The sequence below is a fragment of the Neofelis nebulosa genome, chromosome 16, assembly GCF_028018385.1.
Source record: "Neofelis nebulosa isolate mNeoNeb1 chromosome 16, mNeoNeb1.pri, whole genome shotgun sequence".
Lineage (NCBI taxonomy): Eukaryota > Metazoa > Chordata > Mammalia > Carnivora > Felidae > Neofelis > Neofelis nebulosa.
In genome coordinates, this window is record NC_080797.1 from 64,163,731 (window position 1) to 64,182,385 (window position 18,655).

General features: G+C 40.7%; 1 protein-coding gene across 3 annotated transcripts in view; it reads right to left on the reverse strand.

Annotated features, from left to right (window-relative positions):
- SMYD4 (SET and MYND domain containing 4) overlaps window positions 1–18,655 on the reverse strand; it is a 71,447-nt gene that overhangs the window by 50,006 nt on the left and 2,786 nt on the right. For all 3 annotated transcript variants that reach the window (XM_058705026.1, XM_058705029.1, XM_058705028.1), the window contains exon 3: window positions 1,790–1,934. In XM_058705026.1, the coding sequence (XP_058561009.1) occupies window positions 1,790–1,934 (145 nt within the window). The remainder of the gene's footprint in view (window positions 1–1,789; window positions 1,935–18,655) is intronic.

The following is an 18,655-nucleotide window of genomic DNA, read 5'->3' on the forward strand; positions in this document are numbered from 1 at the left end:
TATAACATTACAATTTAGGGCTCTTATCAGTTATAGAGGCTATTGTTAGAAGTCTGAGAGTTGTTGGAAAACTAATTCCAAATGTTAAGCTTAGCCCTGTTAAAGATTCAGAGTAAAGGTGTTTACCCTTCAAATTTATACTCATTCTTTTATTAAAAAAAAATTTTTTTTAAATGTTTATTTATTTTTGAGAGACAGAGTGTGAGTGGAGGAGGGGCAGAGAGAGAGAGAAAGACACAGAATCTGAAAAGGCTCCAGGCTCTGAGCTGTCGGCACAGAGCCCAACATGGGCCTTGAACTCACAAGCCGTGAGATCATGACCTGAGCTGAAGTCAGATGCTTAACCAACTGAGCCACCCAGGTGCCCCTACACTCATTCTTTTAAATATAAAAGATCACAGACGTGGTGAGAGGATTGGTACATTCATGCTTTAAGCCCATATTTATCTCTTAAAAATTATGGACGGAAGTCTCTCAGGGATCTTGTTTCAGTTTCTATGATGGAAGCAGGACAGTAAAAGCTGCAGATTGTTACAAGCCACTCTTCCTGATCAAAATCTAGCTCAGTGATGCTTAGTTTTTATTTTATTTTATTTCATTTTATTTCATTTCATTTCATTTCATTTCATTTCATTTCATTTTTTAAAGTTTATTTATTTCGGGTGCCTGGGTGGCTCAGTTGGTTAAGCATCCAACTTTGGCTCAGGTCATGATCTCATGGTTTGTGAGTCTGAGTCCTGTGTCAGGCTCTGTACTGACAGCTCAGGGCCTGGAGCCTGTTTCAGATTCTGTGTCTCCCTCTTCTCTCTGCCCCTCCCCAACTCATGTTCTCTCTCTCTCTCAAATAAATATTAAAAAATAAATATAGGCATACCTCATTTTAATGTGCTTCACACACATGGCGTTTTTTTTTTTTTTTATTACAAATTAAAGGTTTGTGGCAATCCTGCATTGAGCATGTCTATCAGCACCATTTAATAGCCTTTGCTCACATTGTTCATTGTGTCTCTGTTACATTTTGGCAATTCTTGCCATATTTCAAACTTTCATCATTATATTCATTACGATGGGCTGTGATCAGTGATCACGACTTGCTGAAAGCTCAGCTGACAGCTTTTTTTTTTAGCAAGAGTACTTTTAATTTAAGGTATGCACATTTTTTTGATATAATGCTATGGTACACTTAGTAGACAATAAATAGTGTAGTGTGAACATAACTGGGAAGCCAAGAAATTCATTTCGCTAGCGTTACTGAGATATTTGCTTCATCGTGGTAGTCATCTCCTAGGTACTGCTGTATCTGTTGACAACCTTCAAAATGGGATTTAAATAGGCTGTGGCAGTTGGGCTTATTTTCCTTTCCAAGTTAACCTAAGTCATACCGGTTGTAAGCGAACACTGTGGCTGACCAAACACCTAGCTGGCCTCTAAATTGGGACTATCAAACCAACGGCCTCATCAGTCATTCTGATACAAAGGGCACACAATTCAGTGACAGCTGACAGACCCGGGCAAGGCAGAGCCATAGGTCCAATAAGCCCATTGCTACAGGGTATCTGAGGGAATTTAGGAATAGAAGTTTCTTGATGGAATTCAGGACACGTATATGCCTTTGTTTTGGCATATAACCAACGGCAGAATTCTGCCAGTTTTCTTTTTCAAATTCAGTTCACAAATTGTAAACAAGGGAACCACTGGCTACACAAGTCAGCAGTAAGGTTCTGTGACCTGAAGAACTACGCATCGTGGAATCGTTGGTAGCCCCTCCTGCTGAGATGTGGTGCCTTACCTTAGAGTACAGCACTGTGGCTCCCATATAATCCTTCTGCTGAAATTTTTTGTTTCCTTCTTCTCTGTAGAAAAGGGGAGCGTTGGGGTCCTTTTCCACCAGGTAGCCTCTAGACAGATTTTGTAAAAACATCTCATCCTCGGGTCTTCATGAAGAAAGAAACAAAACAAAAAAAGCACACATTTGTTATTTCAAGGGAAGTACCTTAACCACTGCACTTGAAACGTCGTGAGTACCTACCTGCAAAACACTGGGACACATGAGGTTGTCTGTATCGTGTAATGTGAATGGGGGGGGGGGGAATCTTATGGCCTCAGAGGCATAGATACCAGAATTTCTATTTAGAGGACAGAATGCTAATTATTTATTTTATAATTACCACCCCTACGATAATGTATCATAAAAAAGCTTAGGTGTGGAGAATAACATAATACATAGTTTTGTATTTGCAGAGTATTCTCCACTTAAACTGTGTTGAAAATACTTGAGTGAATGGCTGACAGAAGGAGGAAAGAGAGGCAAAGAGGGAGGGAGAGGTAGGGAAAGAGAAAGAGAAAATGAAAATGAATCATAAAGTAAATGTAGTAAAGTATTAACATTTGGGGAATCTGAAAGAAGATACTGAAAAGAAAGTCACAGGCCCCAAATGGTATCACTTGTTAAGGACCCAAGTCAGTAAACCAAGACTTAATACCTAAGCTGACTGCAGTTGCAAGACCCCAGAAATGTAACCTTTAACCTCCAGATAGGAATTTACTGGTCAGCACTAGTAAGTTTACTGACAGACCCCTTCCATTCGCCTTAGGAGGGTAACCTTGCCTAAAACAATGGATTCTTTGCTAATAATTTCCTTTTTCTCCACACTCTCTCTACCTTTATTTTTTTAAGTTTATTTATTTATTTTTAAATATTTATTTATTTGAGAGAGAGAGAGAGAGAGGGAGAGAGGAACAGAGAAAGAGGGAGACAGAGAATCCCAAACAGGCTCCCACCATCAGCGAAGAGCCCCACAAGGGGCTAGAAACCACAAACTGTGAGATCACCACCTGAACCAAAACCAAAAGTCAGGCGCCCAACCAAGCCACCCAGGCATCCCTAAATGTTTGTTTATTTTAAGACAGAGAGAGAGATAGGGGGAGAGAGAGAGGGAGAATGAATGAGGATCTCAAGCAGGCTCCAAGCTATCAGCAAGGAGCCCGATGAGGGCTCAGATCTCACGACTGTGAGATCAGGACCATGATATGATGACCCTGAGATCATGACCTGAGCCGAAATCAAGAGTGGGGCACTCAACCGACTGAGCCACCCAGGCACCCACATCCTCCCTACTTTGAGCTGTCAGTGCAGAACTGGGCGAGAGGCTCAAACCCAGGAACTGTGAGATCATGACCTGAGCCAAAGTCGGAGGCTTAGCTGACTGAGCCACCCAGGCGTCCCTACTTTTAAAAACCTTCCCTTTTCCATAGCCCTTTGGAGCTCCCTTCTACTTGCTAGTTGGGATGCTGCTCAATTCATGAATCAATTAACAAAGCCAACTGGATCATTAAAATTTAGTTGGTTGAGGGGTATTTGACTTAGGCTCAGGTCATGATCTCGCAGTCTATGAGTTTGAGACCCACATCGGTTTCTCTGCTGTCAGAATGGAGCCTGTTTGGGATCCTGTCTCTCCCTCAATCTGCTCCTCCCCCATGCTCGTGTGTGCATGCGCGCTCTCTCTCTCTCAAAAATAAACATTAAAATTTTTTAAAAATAAAAATAAAGTAAAATAAAATAAAATAAAATAAAATAAAATTTTCTTGGTTGGGGCATCTGGGTGACTCAGTCAGTTAAGTGTCTGACTCCTGATTTTGGCTCAGGTCATGATCTCACAGTTTGTGAGTTTGAGCCCTGCATGGGCTCTGTGCTGTCAGCTAGGAGCCTGCTTGGTATTCTCTCTCTCAATCTCTCTCTCTCTCTCTCATAAATACATAAATAAACTTAAAAAAATTTACTTGATTGAATTTTTGTTACTTAACAAAGTATATTACTTTGTTATACTTAATATACTTAACAAAGTATATACTTCTTAAAGGTGTATACTTTAAAAAATATACTTAACAAAGTATATTACCCAGCGATTATTTGTACTATTTTTACAAATTTTATTGTAAAAATTACTATTACTATTGTAAAATTACTATTTTACAAATAATTCTGAAATTATTTCAACCTGAAAAGGCTAAGTGTCTAACTCTTGGTTTAGGCAGGGGTCGTGATCTCACGGTCTGTGAGTTTGAACACTGCATTTGGCTCTGTGTTGACAATGCGAAGCCTGCTTGAGATTCTTTCTCTCTTTCTTGTTCTGCTCCTCTCCTGCTCTCTCTCTCAAAAATAAATGAATAAACATAAAAAACCCCACAAATAAACACACACACTGGCAACGGAGAATACACCATTCTGCCAACAAGGAGAAACAGAATACCCTACACTCTCTCTTTAACTGTAAAGAAAGTAAAATATGCATAATGTGAAAAATAAAAATTCCCTTTTTAAAAAATTCTTTAGGGGTGACTATGTGGCTCAGTGGGTTAAGCGTCCAACTTTGGCTCAGGTCATGATCTCACGGTTCATGGATTTGAGCTGTGTCAGGCTCTGTGCTGACGGCTCAGAGCCTGGAGCCTGCTTCAGATTCCGTGTCTCCCTCTCTCTCTGCTCCCCGCCCCCCCACCCCTTGCTTCTGCTCTCTCTTTCTCTCTCAAAAATAAACATTAAAAAAAGTTTTTGTTGGGGCGCCTGGGTGGCGCAGTCGGTTAAGCATCCGACTTCAGCCAGGTCACGATCTCGCGGTCCGTGAGTTCGAGCCCCGCGTCAGGCTCTGGGCTGATGGCTCGGAGCCTGGAGCCTGTTTCCGATTCTGTGTCTCCCTCTCTCTCTGCCCCTCCCCCGTTCATGCTCTGTCTCTGTCTGTCCCAAAAATAAAAAAAAATAAAAAAAAAAAAAAAAGTTTTTGTTTATTTTTGGGAGACAAAGAGACAGAGTGGGGGAGGGGCAGAGAGAGAGAGAGAGAGAGAGAGAGAGACACAGAATCTGAAGCAGGCTCCAGGCTCTGAGCCGTCAGCACAGAGCCTGACGTGGGGCTCGAACCCACGAAGCGTGGGATCATGACCTGGGCTGAAGTCAGACGCTCAACCAACTGAGCCACCCAGGTGCCCCCCAATTTTGTTTAATTTTTAAAATATGTATTTATTTGAGTGAGTAAGCAAGCAAGCATGAGTGGGGGAGGGGCAGAGATAGCAGGAGAGAGAGAATCCCAAGCAAGCTCTGTGCTGTCAGTGCAGAGCCTGACACAGGGCTCAATCTCACAAATCATGAGATCATGACCTGAGCCCACTCAGAAGCTTAACTGACTAAGCCACCCAGGTGCCCTGAAAACTAAAAATTCTCTTAAGCATCTCTTCTCAAAGAAATTGAGATCAGAAGTGTAGAATGTTTTTCAAATTTTTGTTTACAAAGACCCATAATAAGAAATATCTTTTACACCGTGATTCAGTCTGATGTGTCTATGTACATATGTATTGAAATTTCACAAAACATTATCTTTACTATGTATGAGTTAACATCAAATATTTTATTAGTATTTAGATACAATATAGAAAAATATCAAAATAAATAATATAAAAAGGAAAATTAGAAATTTTAATTAAAAAATTTTAATTTAAAAGGTGTGCTTGCCTGTTCTAAGTTTATTCCAGTCTAAAAACAATACGAGGATAATACCCTATGCATATCTGGTGAACCATAGAGTCTGTTGTGGTTTTTTTTTTCCTGTTTGTTTTTGTTTTGTTTCAAATTAGGGTAAATCTGAAAATCCTAGTTCAAGCAAAAAAGATTGTGGTGAATAGTAATTATAGCAAAACTCTTCTTGCCTAACAATGGATACTCTTTTATCTTAATCCAAAATGATGATAAATTCAGTGTTGTGTAATTGTTCTTTAGTGCAATTAAGAACTAAGCTGCAATAATTCATTCTTTTCTTCAGGCACCAAGTTAACTCAGTAATTGATTCAAAGTTTTGAAAAGCAAATGGATGTTCTTTTTCTTTTTCATATTCCAAATTTTCTTCTGGAATAGTATGATAAAAAATTTGAGGAAGTGAGATAAAACAATTTTTCTTTCTTAAAAAATATATTTATATATATATATATTTTTTGAAGATTAAAACATTTTTTTAAATGTTTATTTATTCTTTGAGAGACAGAGTGTGAGTGGGGGAGGAACAGAGAGAGAGAGAGAGAGAGAGAGAGAGAGAGAGACACAGAATCTGAAGTAGGCTCCAGGCTCTGAGCTGTCAGCACAGAGCCTGATGTAGGGCTTGAACTCACAAACCGTGAGATCATGACCTGAGCTGAAGTAGGACGCTTAACCCACTGAGCCACCTGGGCACCCCTATTGTTTTTGTTTTTGTTTTTGTTTTTTTGAGAGAGAGAGTGTTAGAGGGAGAGAGAGAATCTCAAGCAGGTTTCACACCCAGCATGATCCCACAATCCTGAGATCATGACCTGAGGTGAAATCAAGAGTTGGACACTAAACCGACTGAGTCACCCAGGTGCCCCAAAACAAATAATTTTTTTTTTTTACATTTATTTATTTTTGAGAGACAGAGCACGAGTGGGAGAGGGGCAGAGAGAATGAGAATCTGAAGCAGGCTCTAGGCTCTGAACTGTCAGCGCAGGGCTCGAACTCATAAACCGTGAGATCATGACCTGAGCTGAAGTCAGATGCTCAACCAACTGAGCCACCCAGGTACCCCAAAACAATTTTTCTAATTATTTTTACTGTGGTAAAATACAAGGACAAAATTGACACTTTAACTATTTTTAAGTATACAGTTCAGTGGCATTAAGTACATTAACAATATTACACAATTGTCACCACTATCCATTTCCATAACTTTGTCACCATCCCAAACTGAAAACTCTGTCCTCATTAAAAAATAACTCCTCAGGGGTGCCTGGGCGGCTTAGTGGGTAAAGCATCTGACTTCGGCTCAGGTCATGATCTCATGGTTCGTGAGTTCAAATTCAATGTCAGGCACCCTGCTGTCAGCACAGAGCCTGCTTTGGGTCCTCTGTCCCCCCTCCCCCCCCGCCCCTCTCCTGCTTGTGCTCTGTGTGTCTCTAAAAATAAATAAATAAACTTAAAAAAAATAATAATTTGATAACTCCCCATTCCTCCCTCTTCCTAGCCTCTGCTAACCTCTATTCTATGTTCTGTCTCTATGAATGTCTACTCTAGGTAACTCAGATAAGTGGAATCATATAATATTTATCATTTTTATGCCTAGCTAATTTCACTTAGCATACTGTTCCCAGATTCATCCATGTTGTAGCATGTACCAGAATTTCATTTCCTCTTATGGATGAATAATACCCTATTGTATGTAGATACCACATTTTGTTTATCCATTCATCCGTGGATGGACAACATTTGGGCTGTTTCCATTTCTGGCTATTATGAAAAATACTGCCATGAACACTGGTGTGCAAATATCTGTTCGAGTTCTGTTTTCAATTCTCTGGGGTATCCATGCAGAAGTAGGGTTGCTGGACCATATATTAATTCTAGTTTTAATTTTTGAGGAATGACACTGGTTTCCATAGTAGCTACACTATTTTACATTCCCACTAGCAGTGCACAAGGCCTCCAGGTTCTCCGCATCCTCACCAACATGAGCTATTTTCTGTTTGTTTTTTCCTAGTAACCATCCTAATGAATGTGAGGTGGTATCTCACTGTAGTTTGGATTTGCATTTTCCTAGTTATTAGTGATGTTAAGAGCACCTCTCCAGGGGTGCCGGGGTGGCTCAGTCAGTTAAGCGTCTGACTTTGGCTCAGGTCATGATCTCACGGTTCATGGGTTCGAGCCCCACATCAGGCTCTGTGTTGACGGCTCGGAGCCTGGAGACTGGTTCAGATTCTGTGTCTCCCTCTCTCTGCCCCTGCCCCACTCATGTCTGTCTCTCTCTCTCAGAAATAAATAAACATAAAAAACAAAAAAAAAAGAGCACCTCTCCATGTGCTTGTTGGCTATTGATATATCCTTTTTGGAGACATCTCTATTCAAATCCTTTGCCCATTTTTAAAATCAGGTTGTTTGTTGTCTTGTTGAGTTTTAGGAGTTCTCCTTATCAGGTACGTGATTTGCTAATATTTCCTCCCATTATGTGGCTTGCCTTTTTAAAAAAAAAATCTTTTGTTTTTATTTTTTTAAGTAATCTCTCCACCTAACATAGGGCTCAAACTCATGACACAAGATCAAGAGTCACATGTCCTCTCTACCCACTGAGCCAGCCAGGTGCCCTTCTGTGGGTTGCCTTTTTTACTCTGTTGATATTGTCTTTTTATGCACAAACTGTTTTAATTTTCAAAATTGTCTACTTTTGTTGCCAGTGTCTTTGCTGTTATAGCCTAGAAATCATTGCCAGCCAATATCATAAGCTTCTACCTTAGGTTTTCTTCTAAAAGTTTTATAATTTTAGCTCTGAAGTTTAGGTCCTCGGGCTATTTTGAGTTAGCTGTTATATATGGTATAAGGTGAAAAGTCTAACTCTGTTTTTTTCATGTGGATGCTAATTAGGGAGCAGACAGAACTGAGTTCCTTCTTCCAGTCTTGCCTTCTGTCTCTGGAGCCCTACTGAGGGCCTCTCATGGAGTCAACTGGCCATGCATCAAGTTCCACAGAGTACAGAGGATTGAGAATGGAGCTGAGACACAATAGTGTGTTAACTCCCACACATCTGTATATACATGTTTTTTCTGAGCCATTTGAAGTAGGTACAGTCATCATAGAAGTTCACCTCTATGCATTTCAGCAGACCTCTGCTAAGAAAAAGAACATTCTATACCTAAAAAAGTTTTTTGGGGGGTGCCTGGGTGGCTCAGTCGGTTGAACGTCCAACTTTGGCTCAGGTCATGATCTTGCGGTGAGTTGGAGCCCCGTGTCAGGTTCTGTGCTGACAGCTCAGAGGCTGGAGCCTGCTTTGGATTCTGTGTCTCCCCCTCTCTCTCTGCCCCTCTCCCACTCACACTCTGTCTCTCTCTCTCTCAAAAATAAACATTAAAGGGGCGCCTGGGTGGCGCAGTCGGTTAAGCGTCCGACTTCAGCCAGGTCACGATCTCGCGGTCCGTGAGTTCGAGCCCCGCGTCAGGCTCTGGGCTGATGGCTCGGAGCCTGGAGCCTGTTTCCGAGTCTGTGTCTCCCTCTCTCTCTGCCCCTCCCCTGTTCATGCTCTGTCTCTCTCTGTCCCAAAAATAAATAAATAAATTTAAAAAAAAAAAAATAAAAAAATAAACATTAAAAAAAAAAAATTCAAGACCTATTTATGATATAGACAACTTCCTTAAATTAAAAATGGGTATGTACTATAAACCTATGGCAAATATCCTAAATGGCTGTTACTATTCAATACTGCACTGGAGGTCTAACTAATGTTATAATCAAAAGATAAAATGAGAGGTAAAAATATTGGAAAGGAGGATTACTATTTGCAGATATAGCTACTTACCTAAAAATTCCAAGTGAATTGGCATAAAAACAATAAAATATTGTGAAAATACAGTTAGGCAGCTGTAGGATACAAAAATTCCTAGCCTTTATACACCAATCGTCAGAGAATGTAATTGGGCGAAAAAAAAGTCTTATTCACGATAACAATAATCTTACAATAAGGAAGAATAAATCTAAGAGGGAATGTGCAAGACCTATACAAAGAAAATGATAGAACTTCACTTAAGGATATGAAGGAAGCCCTAAGCAAATGGCAAGACATACCTTTTACTTGGAGGAGGAAATTTAACATTGTAAAGGTGTCAAGTCTCCCTAAATGAATCTGTAAATTCAACACAATCTGCATCAAACATCCAACAACATTTTTTAGAAAGTATTTATTTATTTTCGAGAGAGAGAGAGAGAGCACGTGTGCAAGTGCAGGGGGAGGGGCAGAGAGAGAGAGGGGGACAGAGGATTCGAAGCAGGCTCTTTGACGACAGCACAGAGCCCGACGTGGGGCTCGAACTCACCAACTGTGAGATCACGACCTGAGCTGGAGTCGGACGCCTAACTGACTAGGCCACCCAGGCGCCCCTAGCCAAGACATTCTTGAAAAAGAAGAAGTATATGAGTGTCTGGGAACTTGGCCTACCAGACAGCAAAGCCACATCTATACGAGCCTTCCATGGTTTCTAGTGTTCCTTCCTTCCACTTCTGGTAATAAAATCTCAGGGAGGAAACCATTTCTTGTGGCTGAAGTGGGGAAGACCCCAATGTGGCAATAGGGTTGAGCATCGTGCTATAGCCCTGGCCAATCAGAAAGGCCTCACACTTGTGGTTGAAAGGATGCATCAGGCAGTCAAAATTAGGTTGACTGAAGTCCAAAATTAGGTTGATCTAGACCTTTTCTGCCCAAACTCTCAGGAAAGATGGCCTCTTTTCTTGTGGTTGTTAAGCTTGCAGGACGTGTCCAAGGCTACCAGTGTTGATTATGCCCGCCAGGTGTGCAGTTTGTCTGCGAGATGAAGAGCTACAGTCTGATGACATCTGAGCCCCTGGACACAACTCTGCTTGCAAACAGATCTGCCTTGGACATCCTAGTTTCATAGTGCATAAATTTCCTAATGTGAGCTGGGTTTCTGTCACTTGAAACTGAAAGAATTCTAGTATGATACTATAAAGTCACAGTAAAAACCCTTTGGTTTTGACATAGAAATAGAGTCTAGGAACAAACTTGTGGCAAGTGGGAATTCAATTTTTAATGAATATGGCGTTTTGAGGCACTAAGGATATCACAGACTATTCAATAAATGCCTAGGAAAAATCATCTGGAAAAAAGTTAGCACATTCTCTTACATCACATACAAAAATAAATTCCAGTGCTCGCTTCGGCAGCACATATACTAGAATTGGAACAAAAATAAATTCCAGATGGAGTTTTGAGTGAAAACTAAAACACAAAACTACAAAAGGAGTTAGAAGAAAATAAAGACTATTTGCAAGACACATAACTCAGAAACCAGAAAAAAAAAAAAAAGATATAGGTGTATAGAAGTTAAAGCACGCACAATTTATATACAATGCAAAAACACTGCAAGTAAAGATAAATAATAGGTTGGGGGGAAAATTAGTCACAAATATAGCAAAGAATTATAGGACCAGATTTTTGAAGATCTCTTATAAATTCATAAGAGAAAGACAGACAACCTAGAGGGAAAATAGGCAAAAGACACAAATGAACAGTTTGCATAAGAAATATAAACGGGTTGTAACATCAGAAATAATGCATTCTTTCACTAGTAATTAGAAAAATGCAAAAAAACAAAACAAAACAAAAACAAGATATTTTTGTCCTGAAGTTTGGCAGAATTAAAGACTACTGCTTTCTAGTGCTGGTGCGGATATAGGAAAGTACCGGTAATGTCTTTTTGGAAGACAATTTGTCAGTATTTATCACATTTTAAAATGCCCTGGATGGCTCTGCCGGTTGAATGTCCAACTTCAGCTCAGATCATGATCTCATGGTTCATGGGTTCGAGCCCTGTATCGGGCTCTGCACTGACAGCTCAGAGCCTGGAGCCTGCTTCGGATTCTGTGTCTCCCTCTCTCTCTGCCCCTCCCCCACTTGCTCTGTCTCTCTCTCTCACAAAAATAAATAAACATTAAAAACAATAATAAAAAAATAAATAAAATGCTCGTAATGACTGATACAGCTATTTATCTTCTAAGAATATATGTGTACAAAAACATACAAAAAAGTTGCTTACTGCAGCATTGTTTGTAACAGTAAAAATGCAACAACTTGGAAATAATGTAATTGCCCCTCAACAGGGAAAAGAATAACTACATTGTGGTATAACTACATAAGCAATATCATGCGCTTGCTAGAAAGATTAAGGTGTGACATCGGAGAAAACCTCCTAGAACAAAGCACATAATATGACAGAATAAAGAAAAAGAAATGTAGATATATCTACAATTGTATGAGAATACACAAAAAGGACCAGAAAATTCCAATAAACTGTGGCTGTTTCTGTAGAATTGAATGAAGAGACGGTAAAGGGGAAACCTTCCTGTTAAACTTCATTAAATATCATTTAAAACACGATGAGAATGAATTTGCATCTTGTCAGCATTTATCATAAAGAAAAACAAGTATCAAAAAAAAGACACCCCAAAACAAGTAAAACGCTAATTGTACCTGGTTAGTACCTGAATTGGCAAGGCTCAACACTGCACTCATCATTTCATTCAACTAAAATCTGAGTGCCCGCCCTGTGCCAGACTATCGGCAGTTGTTGGCACAAAGATAAAGACGTTAACATTGAACCTGAAAGGTGTTTATGTATCTGCATGTATATGAGGCTCTCATGTATGAGTCCTATTGAGCATAAATACGTGCCAGTTGGTGAAGAGCTTTAGACATATTTCCAGATTGACATTCAATCAGTATTTATTAAATGCCTATTTTTTTGTTTTGTTTTGTTTTGACACAGCACTGCTCTTGTCTACACAAAGACAAACACAGACAACATCTTTGCCCTCATGGAGTTTATAGTCTATAGTGAAGACAGACGTCAATCAAATGATTACACGAACCTGGAAAGGAAAGCTACGTGACGTTGTTAATACATACTGAGCTGGGACTCAGGAGGCTTTCCTGAGGAAAGATCTGGCTGACCCTGAAGGATAAGTAGAACTTAATTAGGGCGCGGAGGAGTAGAGAGAAGCCAGGGAAAGCATTTCAGGCAGAAGAGATACAGGAAGTAAAGGCCACGTGACAAGAAGCACAGTGTACATTAAGAACTGAAAGAAGGTCATGGGGCGCCTGGGTGGCTCAGTCGGTTGAGCGTCCGACTTCAGCTCAGGTCACGATCTCACGGTTCGTGAGTTCGAGCCCTGCGTCGGGCTCTGGGCTGATGGCTCGGAGCCTGGAGCCTGCTTCAGATTCTGTCTCCCTCTCTCTCTGCCCCTCCCCTGTTCATACTCTGTCTCTCTCTGTCTCAAAGATAAATGAACATTGAAAAAAAAATTAAGAAAAAAGAACTGAAAGAAGGTCAACAATATGCTGGAAATAGGAGTGTGGTAAGAGGAGGCCACGGGCGATGGGCAGACTGCAATGTCTTACTGGCTACATTAGGTTGAGAATTTTAGTTTTTATTGTAAGAGCGAAAGAAACCCCTGAAAGATTTTAAGTGAGAGCAATATAATCTGATTTGTGTTTTGAAAAAGGATTTCTGTTGTGGTGTAGGAAATAGTTTGGAGGGAGGCAAGTACGCATTTGGGGAACCAGTTGGTAGTATTCTAGCTACTGATAGTAATTTGGATTAGGGAGGTAAAGGGAACGTGTTGGTTTTTTGTCACTGCTGTAACAAATTCCTACAAAATTAGTGGCTTGATACAAACAAAAATGTGTTCTCTTACAGTTTTGACATGGGTCTCAGTAGGCTAAAATCAAGGTGTTGGTAAAGACATGTTGCTTTCTGGCTCCAGGGGAGGCTCTGTGGCCTCACCTTTTCCAGTTTCTAGAAGCTGCCTACATTCTTTGGCTCGTGGCTCTCTTTCTTTACCTTCAAAACCGGCAATCCTGCATCTCTCTTGACAATTCTTTCATAGTTATATCTCCCTCGGACTCTTCTGCTTCCTTTCTCCACTTTCAAGGATTCTTGTGATTACACTGGGCTAATGGGTAATCCAGGCTACTCTGCCTATCTTAAAACTGGCTCGTTAGCAACCTTAATTCCATCTGCAAACTTAATTTCTCCTTACCATGTAACCTAACACATTCACAAATTCCAGGAATTAGGATGCAGACAACTTTGGGATGTATTATGTAGTATTATATATACCACACAGGCAAAGAGGGAGATTATCACAGTTTTTTGTTTTTTTGAGAGAGGGAGAGCGCATGAGCAGAGGGGGAAGAGAGAGAGAGAGAGAGAGAGAGAGAGAGAGAATCCCAAGCAGACTCTAGGCTCAGCATGGAGCCCAGTGCAGGGCTCGATCCCATGACCCTGGGATCATGACCTGAGATGAAATTAAGAGTCAGAAGTTAAATCAACTGAGCCACCCAGGCACCTCTTATTATAAATGTTTAAATATTTGTTTTGTGGTTATCTTGGAGATTAAAAAATGAATCCCTGAGTTATTTACTATCTTCAGTTAGTACTTTTGCCATTTCCCAAACAATAGAAGAACCTTACAACAATTTACCTCCATTTGCCCATCTTTCCATTTGTACTACTATCATGTGATCATGAGTTCTTATTTTATATTTAATTTAATTATTTTTTAAAACCTTATTTATTATTATTATTTTTTAGTAATCTCTACACCCAATGTAGGTCTTGAATTCACAACCCTGGGATCAAGAGTTGCATGCTCTACTGACTGAGCCAGCAAGACACCTCTCATGAGCTATTTTTTTGTTTGTTTTTTTTTTTAAGATTTTGTTTTTATTTATGTATTTATTTTTTTAAAGATTTTATTTTTAAGTCAATCTACATCCAACATGGGGCTCAAACTTACAACCCCAAGATCAAGAGTCACATGTTCTACCAGCTGAGCCAGCCAGGAGCCCTGTGAGTTGTATTTATCTATTTAAAAAAACAATTTTTTAAAGTTTTTATTTTTTATTTAAAAAAAAATTTTTTTTTTTAAATTTTTTTTTCAACGTTTTTTATTTATTTTTGGGACAGAGAGAGACAGAGCATGAACAGGGGAGGGGCAGAGAGAGAGGGAGACACAGAGTCGGAAACAGGCTCCAGGCTCCGAGCCATCAGCCCAGAGCCTGACGCGGGGCTCGAACTCACGGACCGCGAGATCGTGACCTGGCTGAAGTCGGACGCTTAACCGACTGCGCCACCCAGGCGCCCTAAAAAAATTTTTTAAACGTTTATTTATTTTTGAGAGAGAGAGAGAGAGAGAGAGACAGAGCATGAACGGGGGAGGGGCAGAGAGAGAGGGAGACACAGAATCGGAAGCAGGCTCCAGGCTCCGAGCCATCAGCCCAGAGCCCGAGGTGGGGCTCGAACCCACGGACCGCGAGATCGTGACCTGGCTGAGGTCGGACGCTTAACCGACTGAGCCACCCAGGCGCCCCCATAAAGTTTTTATTTTTAATTAATCACTATACCCAACACGGGGCTCAAACTCACAACCCCGAGATTAAGATTTGCAGGTTGCACCAACTGAACCAGCCAGATGCCCCTCCCTGCCATGAGTTATTTTAAAATATAGAATGGTTCATAGGTTCTTAGCTTTAAGAACTGAAGTAAGGTAGTGCCAATTCACTAAGATAGGGACCACTGGAAGGGACTGTGAGTTTGATTTTGAATATGTTGAATTTTTTTTTTTTCAGCGAGAGAGAAAAAAAGAGTCAGAGATGGGGGGCGGGGGGAGAGAAAGAGGCAGAGAGAGAATCCCAAGCAGGCTCTATGCTTAGTGTGGAGACCCACATGGGGCTTGAACTCACAAACCCATGAGATTATGACCTGAGCCAAAATCAAGAGTCAGGCGCTCAACCAACTGAGCCACCCAGGTGCCCCTGGATATGTTCAATTTTAAGTATCTTTAGGACTTTTAAGTAGTCAGCTGGATTTAGAGATTTGAGTCTCAGAAGGGAGGTGAGGGCTGGACATAAAATTTTAAGGATAATCAACATACAGAGGAGGTAACTGATGTCAGGGGTGTACATGAGACTGTATCAGTTGAGGATACAGAGTGGAAAGGAAAAAGAGCCTAGGTTGGAGTCTTGAGGAACTCCAATAGTAAATGACCAAGCAAACCCTCTTCATTTATATTCCTTTCCATGCACCAAAACTTCAAATGATTCTTGTGGATTAGGACATCTTGCTGTTAGTAAGCCATATCCAACTACCTTGGGATAACTCTGCTACCATTACTATTTTCATCAATAGTTGTCTATCATTTTTAGAAACTCTGTAGAAGGAATCCACAGATCCCATAAAGATTTAGACATTATTTTTCAAACTGTAGGTCATGACTCAGTGGGTCATGAAATCAGTTTAGTGGGTCTTAATTAGTATTTTTTTTTAAAATTTTTTTTTTTAACGTTTATTTATTTTTGAGACAGAGAGAGACACAGCGTGAATGGGGGAGGGTCAGAGAGAGGGAGACACAGAATCTGAAACAGGCTCCAGGCTCTGAGCTGTCAGCACAGAGCCCGACGCAGGGCTTGAACTCATGGACCTTGAGATCATGACCTGAGCTGAAGTTGGCCGCTTAACGGACTGAGCCACCCAGGCGCCCCTTAATTAGTATTTTTTAAATGAGATAAATAGAAAGGAAAATATCAAGGTACATCATACGCAGTAAGCATTTATACTCTCTACCATGGTGAACTTACCCAGTCTGCAGCTCAAAATACCATGTATGACTCCCAAATTTCTATCTCCAGCCCAGCGCTCTCTCCTAAATGTTGTGCTGACTTAGACACCTCCACCTGGATGTCTACTAGACATCTCAAACTGAACTAGGAACCCCTGATCTTCTTTTCCAAAACTGTTCCAAAGCAGTCTTCCCAGGTGATGGTAATTTCATCTTTCTTAGGCCTAAATCCCTAGAGTCACTTTTTACTTCTCTCATCCTCTAATGTATCACATTCCATCTTTCAAGGAATGCTATGAAGTCTACTTTCAGAATCCAACCATTTCTCGTCAACCCCACCACCACCACCCTGGTCCAAATTATCGTCACCTCATTTTTCACCTGGATTAATGCGACAGCCTCCCAACAGGTTTCTCTAATTCCACCCTTGCTTGTCCTATAGTCTATCCTCAACACTGTGGTCAGAGTAATCCCTTGAAACAGGAGTTAGGAAACTTTGTGGAGAGTCTGAGAGTAAATATTTGGGTTTTGTGGGCCAAGAGGTAAAATTGAGGCTCTTACAGAGGTAGTTCTATAAGAAAAGAGAAAACAAATTTCTATAAAATTTTTATTGATACAACTTAAAAAATAATTGAGTATAATGTCTTGTAATACCAGTCTACTTTTTTTTTAAGTTGGTTCCCCCCCCATCCTCTGGCCGCCCTTCCCAACATCAAGAGTCACAAGTTCTTCTGACTGAGCAGGCCAGGCACCCTGCGTAATATTGGTCTACTAATGAGAATGGATTTTTTTTTTAATGAATTTTACTTAATTGGGATTCCAAGCCAGTGTTCCCAAATCATCAAATCAACTGTAAATGCTTATCTGTAAAAACCATTCTTAGTTGATGGTCATATAAAAACAGGCAGCAGGACGGATTTACCCTGCAGGCTGCAGTTTGCTGACCCCTGCTTTAAAATATAATCAAATCATATCGTTCTCTCAAAACCCTGGGAATTAGTTTTCTACTGCTGGGTAACAAATTACCACAACTTCAGCAGCTTAGAACACCCGTTTATTATCCTCACAGTCTGTTGATCAGAAGTGCAGGTGAGTCTGGCTGAGTTCTCTGAATAGGGTTTCACAAGGCTGAAATCAAGCCAGTTCTTTCCAGTTGTAAGTCTGAGGTCCTCACTTCCTTGCTGGCTATCAGCCAGGAACTACTCTTAGCTTGAAGAGGCTGCCTGCATTCCTTGTCATGTGGTCCCCCTCCATCTTTAAAGTCATTAAAAGCACATGCGTATCTCATGGTTTGAATCTTTTTGATGTTCCTTTATGCTACCAGCTGGGAAAAACGCTCTGCTTTTAGAGGGGTCACCTGATTAGGTCAGACCCACTCAGATAATTGTGTATCAAGGTCAACTGACTTGGGAGTGTTGGGGAGGGGGCATCATCTTTAGAAGTCTGCCTACCACACCTTGCAATAATTTCCTACTCAGAGTAAAAAGAAAAGGCACGTACGAGGGCCAATATGACTTGTACCACTTGCTGTCCCCCAACCCCCATGCATGTCTCATTACCTCTTTGATACTGTTTCCTGCTCCTCTCCCTCTGGTTTACTCTGTTCATGCACACTAGTCTTCTTGCTGTTGCTTAAACATGCCAGACACATCCCACCTTGGGATCTCTGTCTGGAGTACTCTTCTCTCAAATATCTAATTTGTTAACTCTTGTATCTCCAAGACTTTGCTCAACTTCCACTTTTTCAATGAGACCATATCTGATCACACTATTCAGAGGTGTTTTTTTTTTTAAGTTTATTCATTTATTTTTGAAAGAGAGAAAGAGTGAGCACAAATGGGGGAGGGTCAGAGAGAGACAGGATCCCAAGCAGGTTCCGCACTGTCAGCACAGAGCCTGATGAGAGGCTCGAACTCATAAACAGTGAGATCATGACCTGAGCCAAAGTCGGACACTTAACTGACTTAGTCACCCAGGTGCCCCTGATCACACTGTTTAATACCACAACCTGCACTCTCACTCCTGGCACTGCCTATTTCCCTTATCTTGTTCTATTTTTGTTTTTTTTTCTACTATACTTAGCACCTTTAACATATTATATCCTTATATGTGCTTATTTATGTTTATTGTCTGTCTCTCCTTGCCACAATTATGCTCCTCAAGGGTAAGGCTCTGTGTCTATTTTGGATTCACTAATGTATTTTTCTTTGTTTCTTTTTAAGTGGTAAGGTTCTTTTCTTTTTTTTCTTTAAGTTTATTTATTTATTTTGAGAGAGAGTGAGCATGTGCACGTGGTGGGGGGGCAGAGAGGGAGAGAGAATTCCAAGCAGCCTCTGCACAATCAAGAGTCTGTTGCCTACCTGACTGAGCCACCCAGGCACCCCCTTTTTAAATTTTATTTATTTAGGGGCGCCTGGGTGGCGCCTCAGTCAGTTAAGCGTCCTACTTCAGCTCAAGTCATGATCTCGCGGTCCGGGAGTTCGAGCCCCG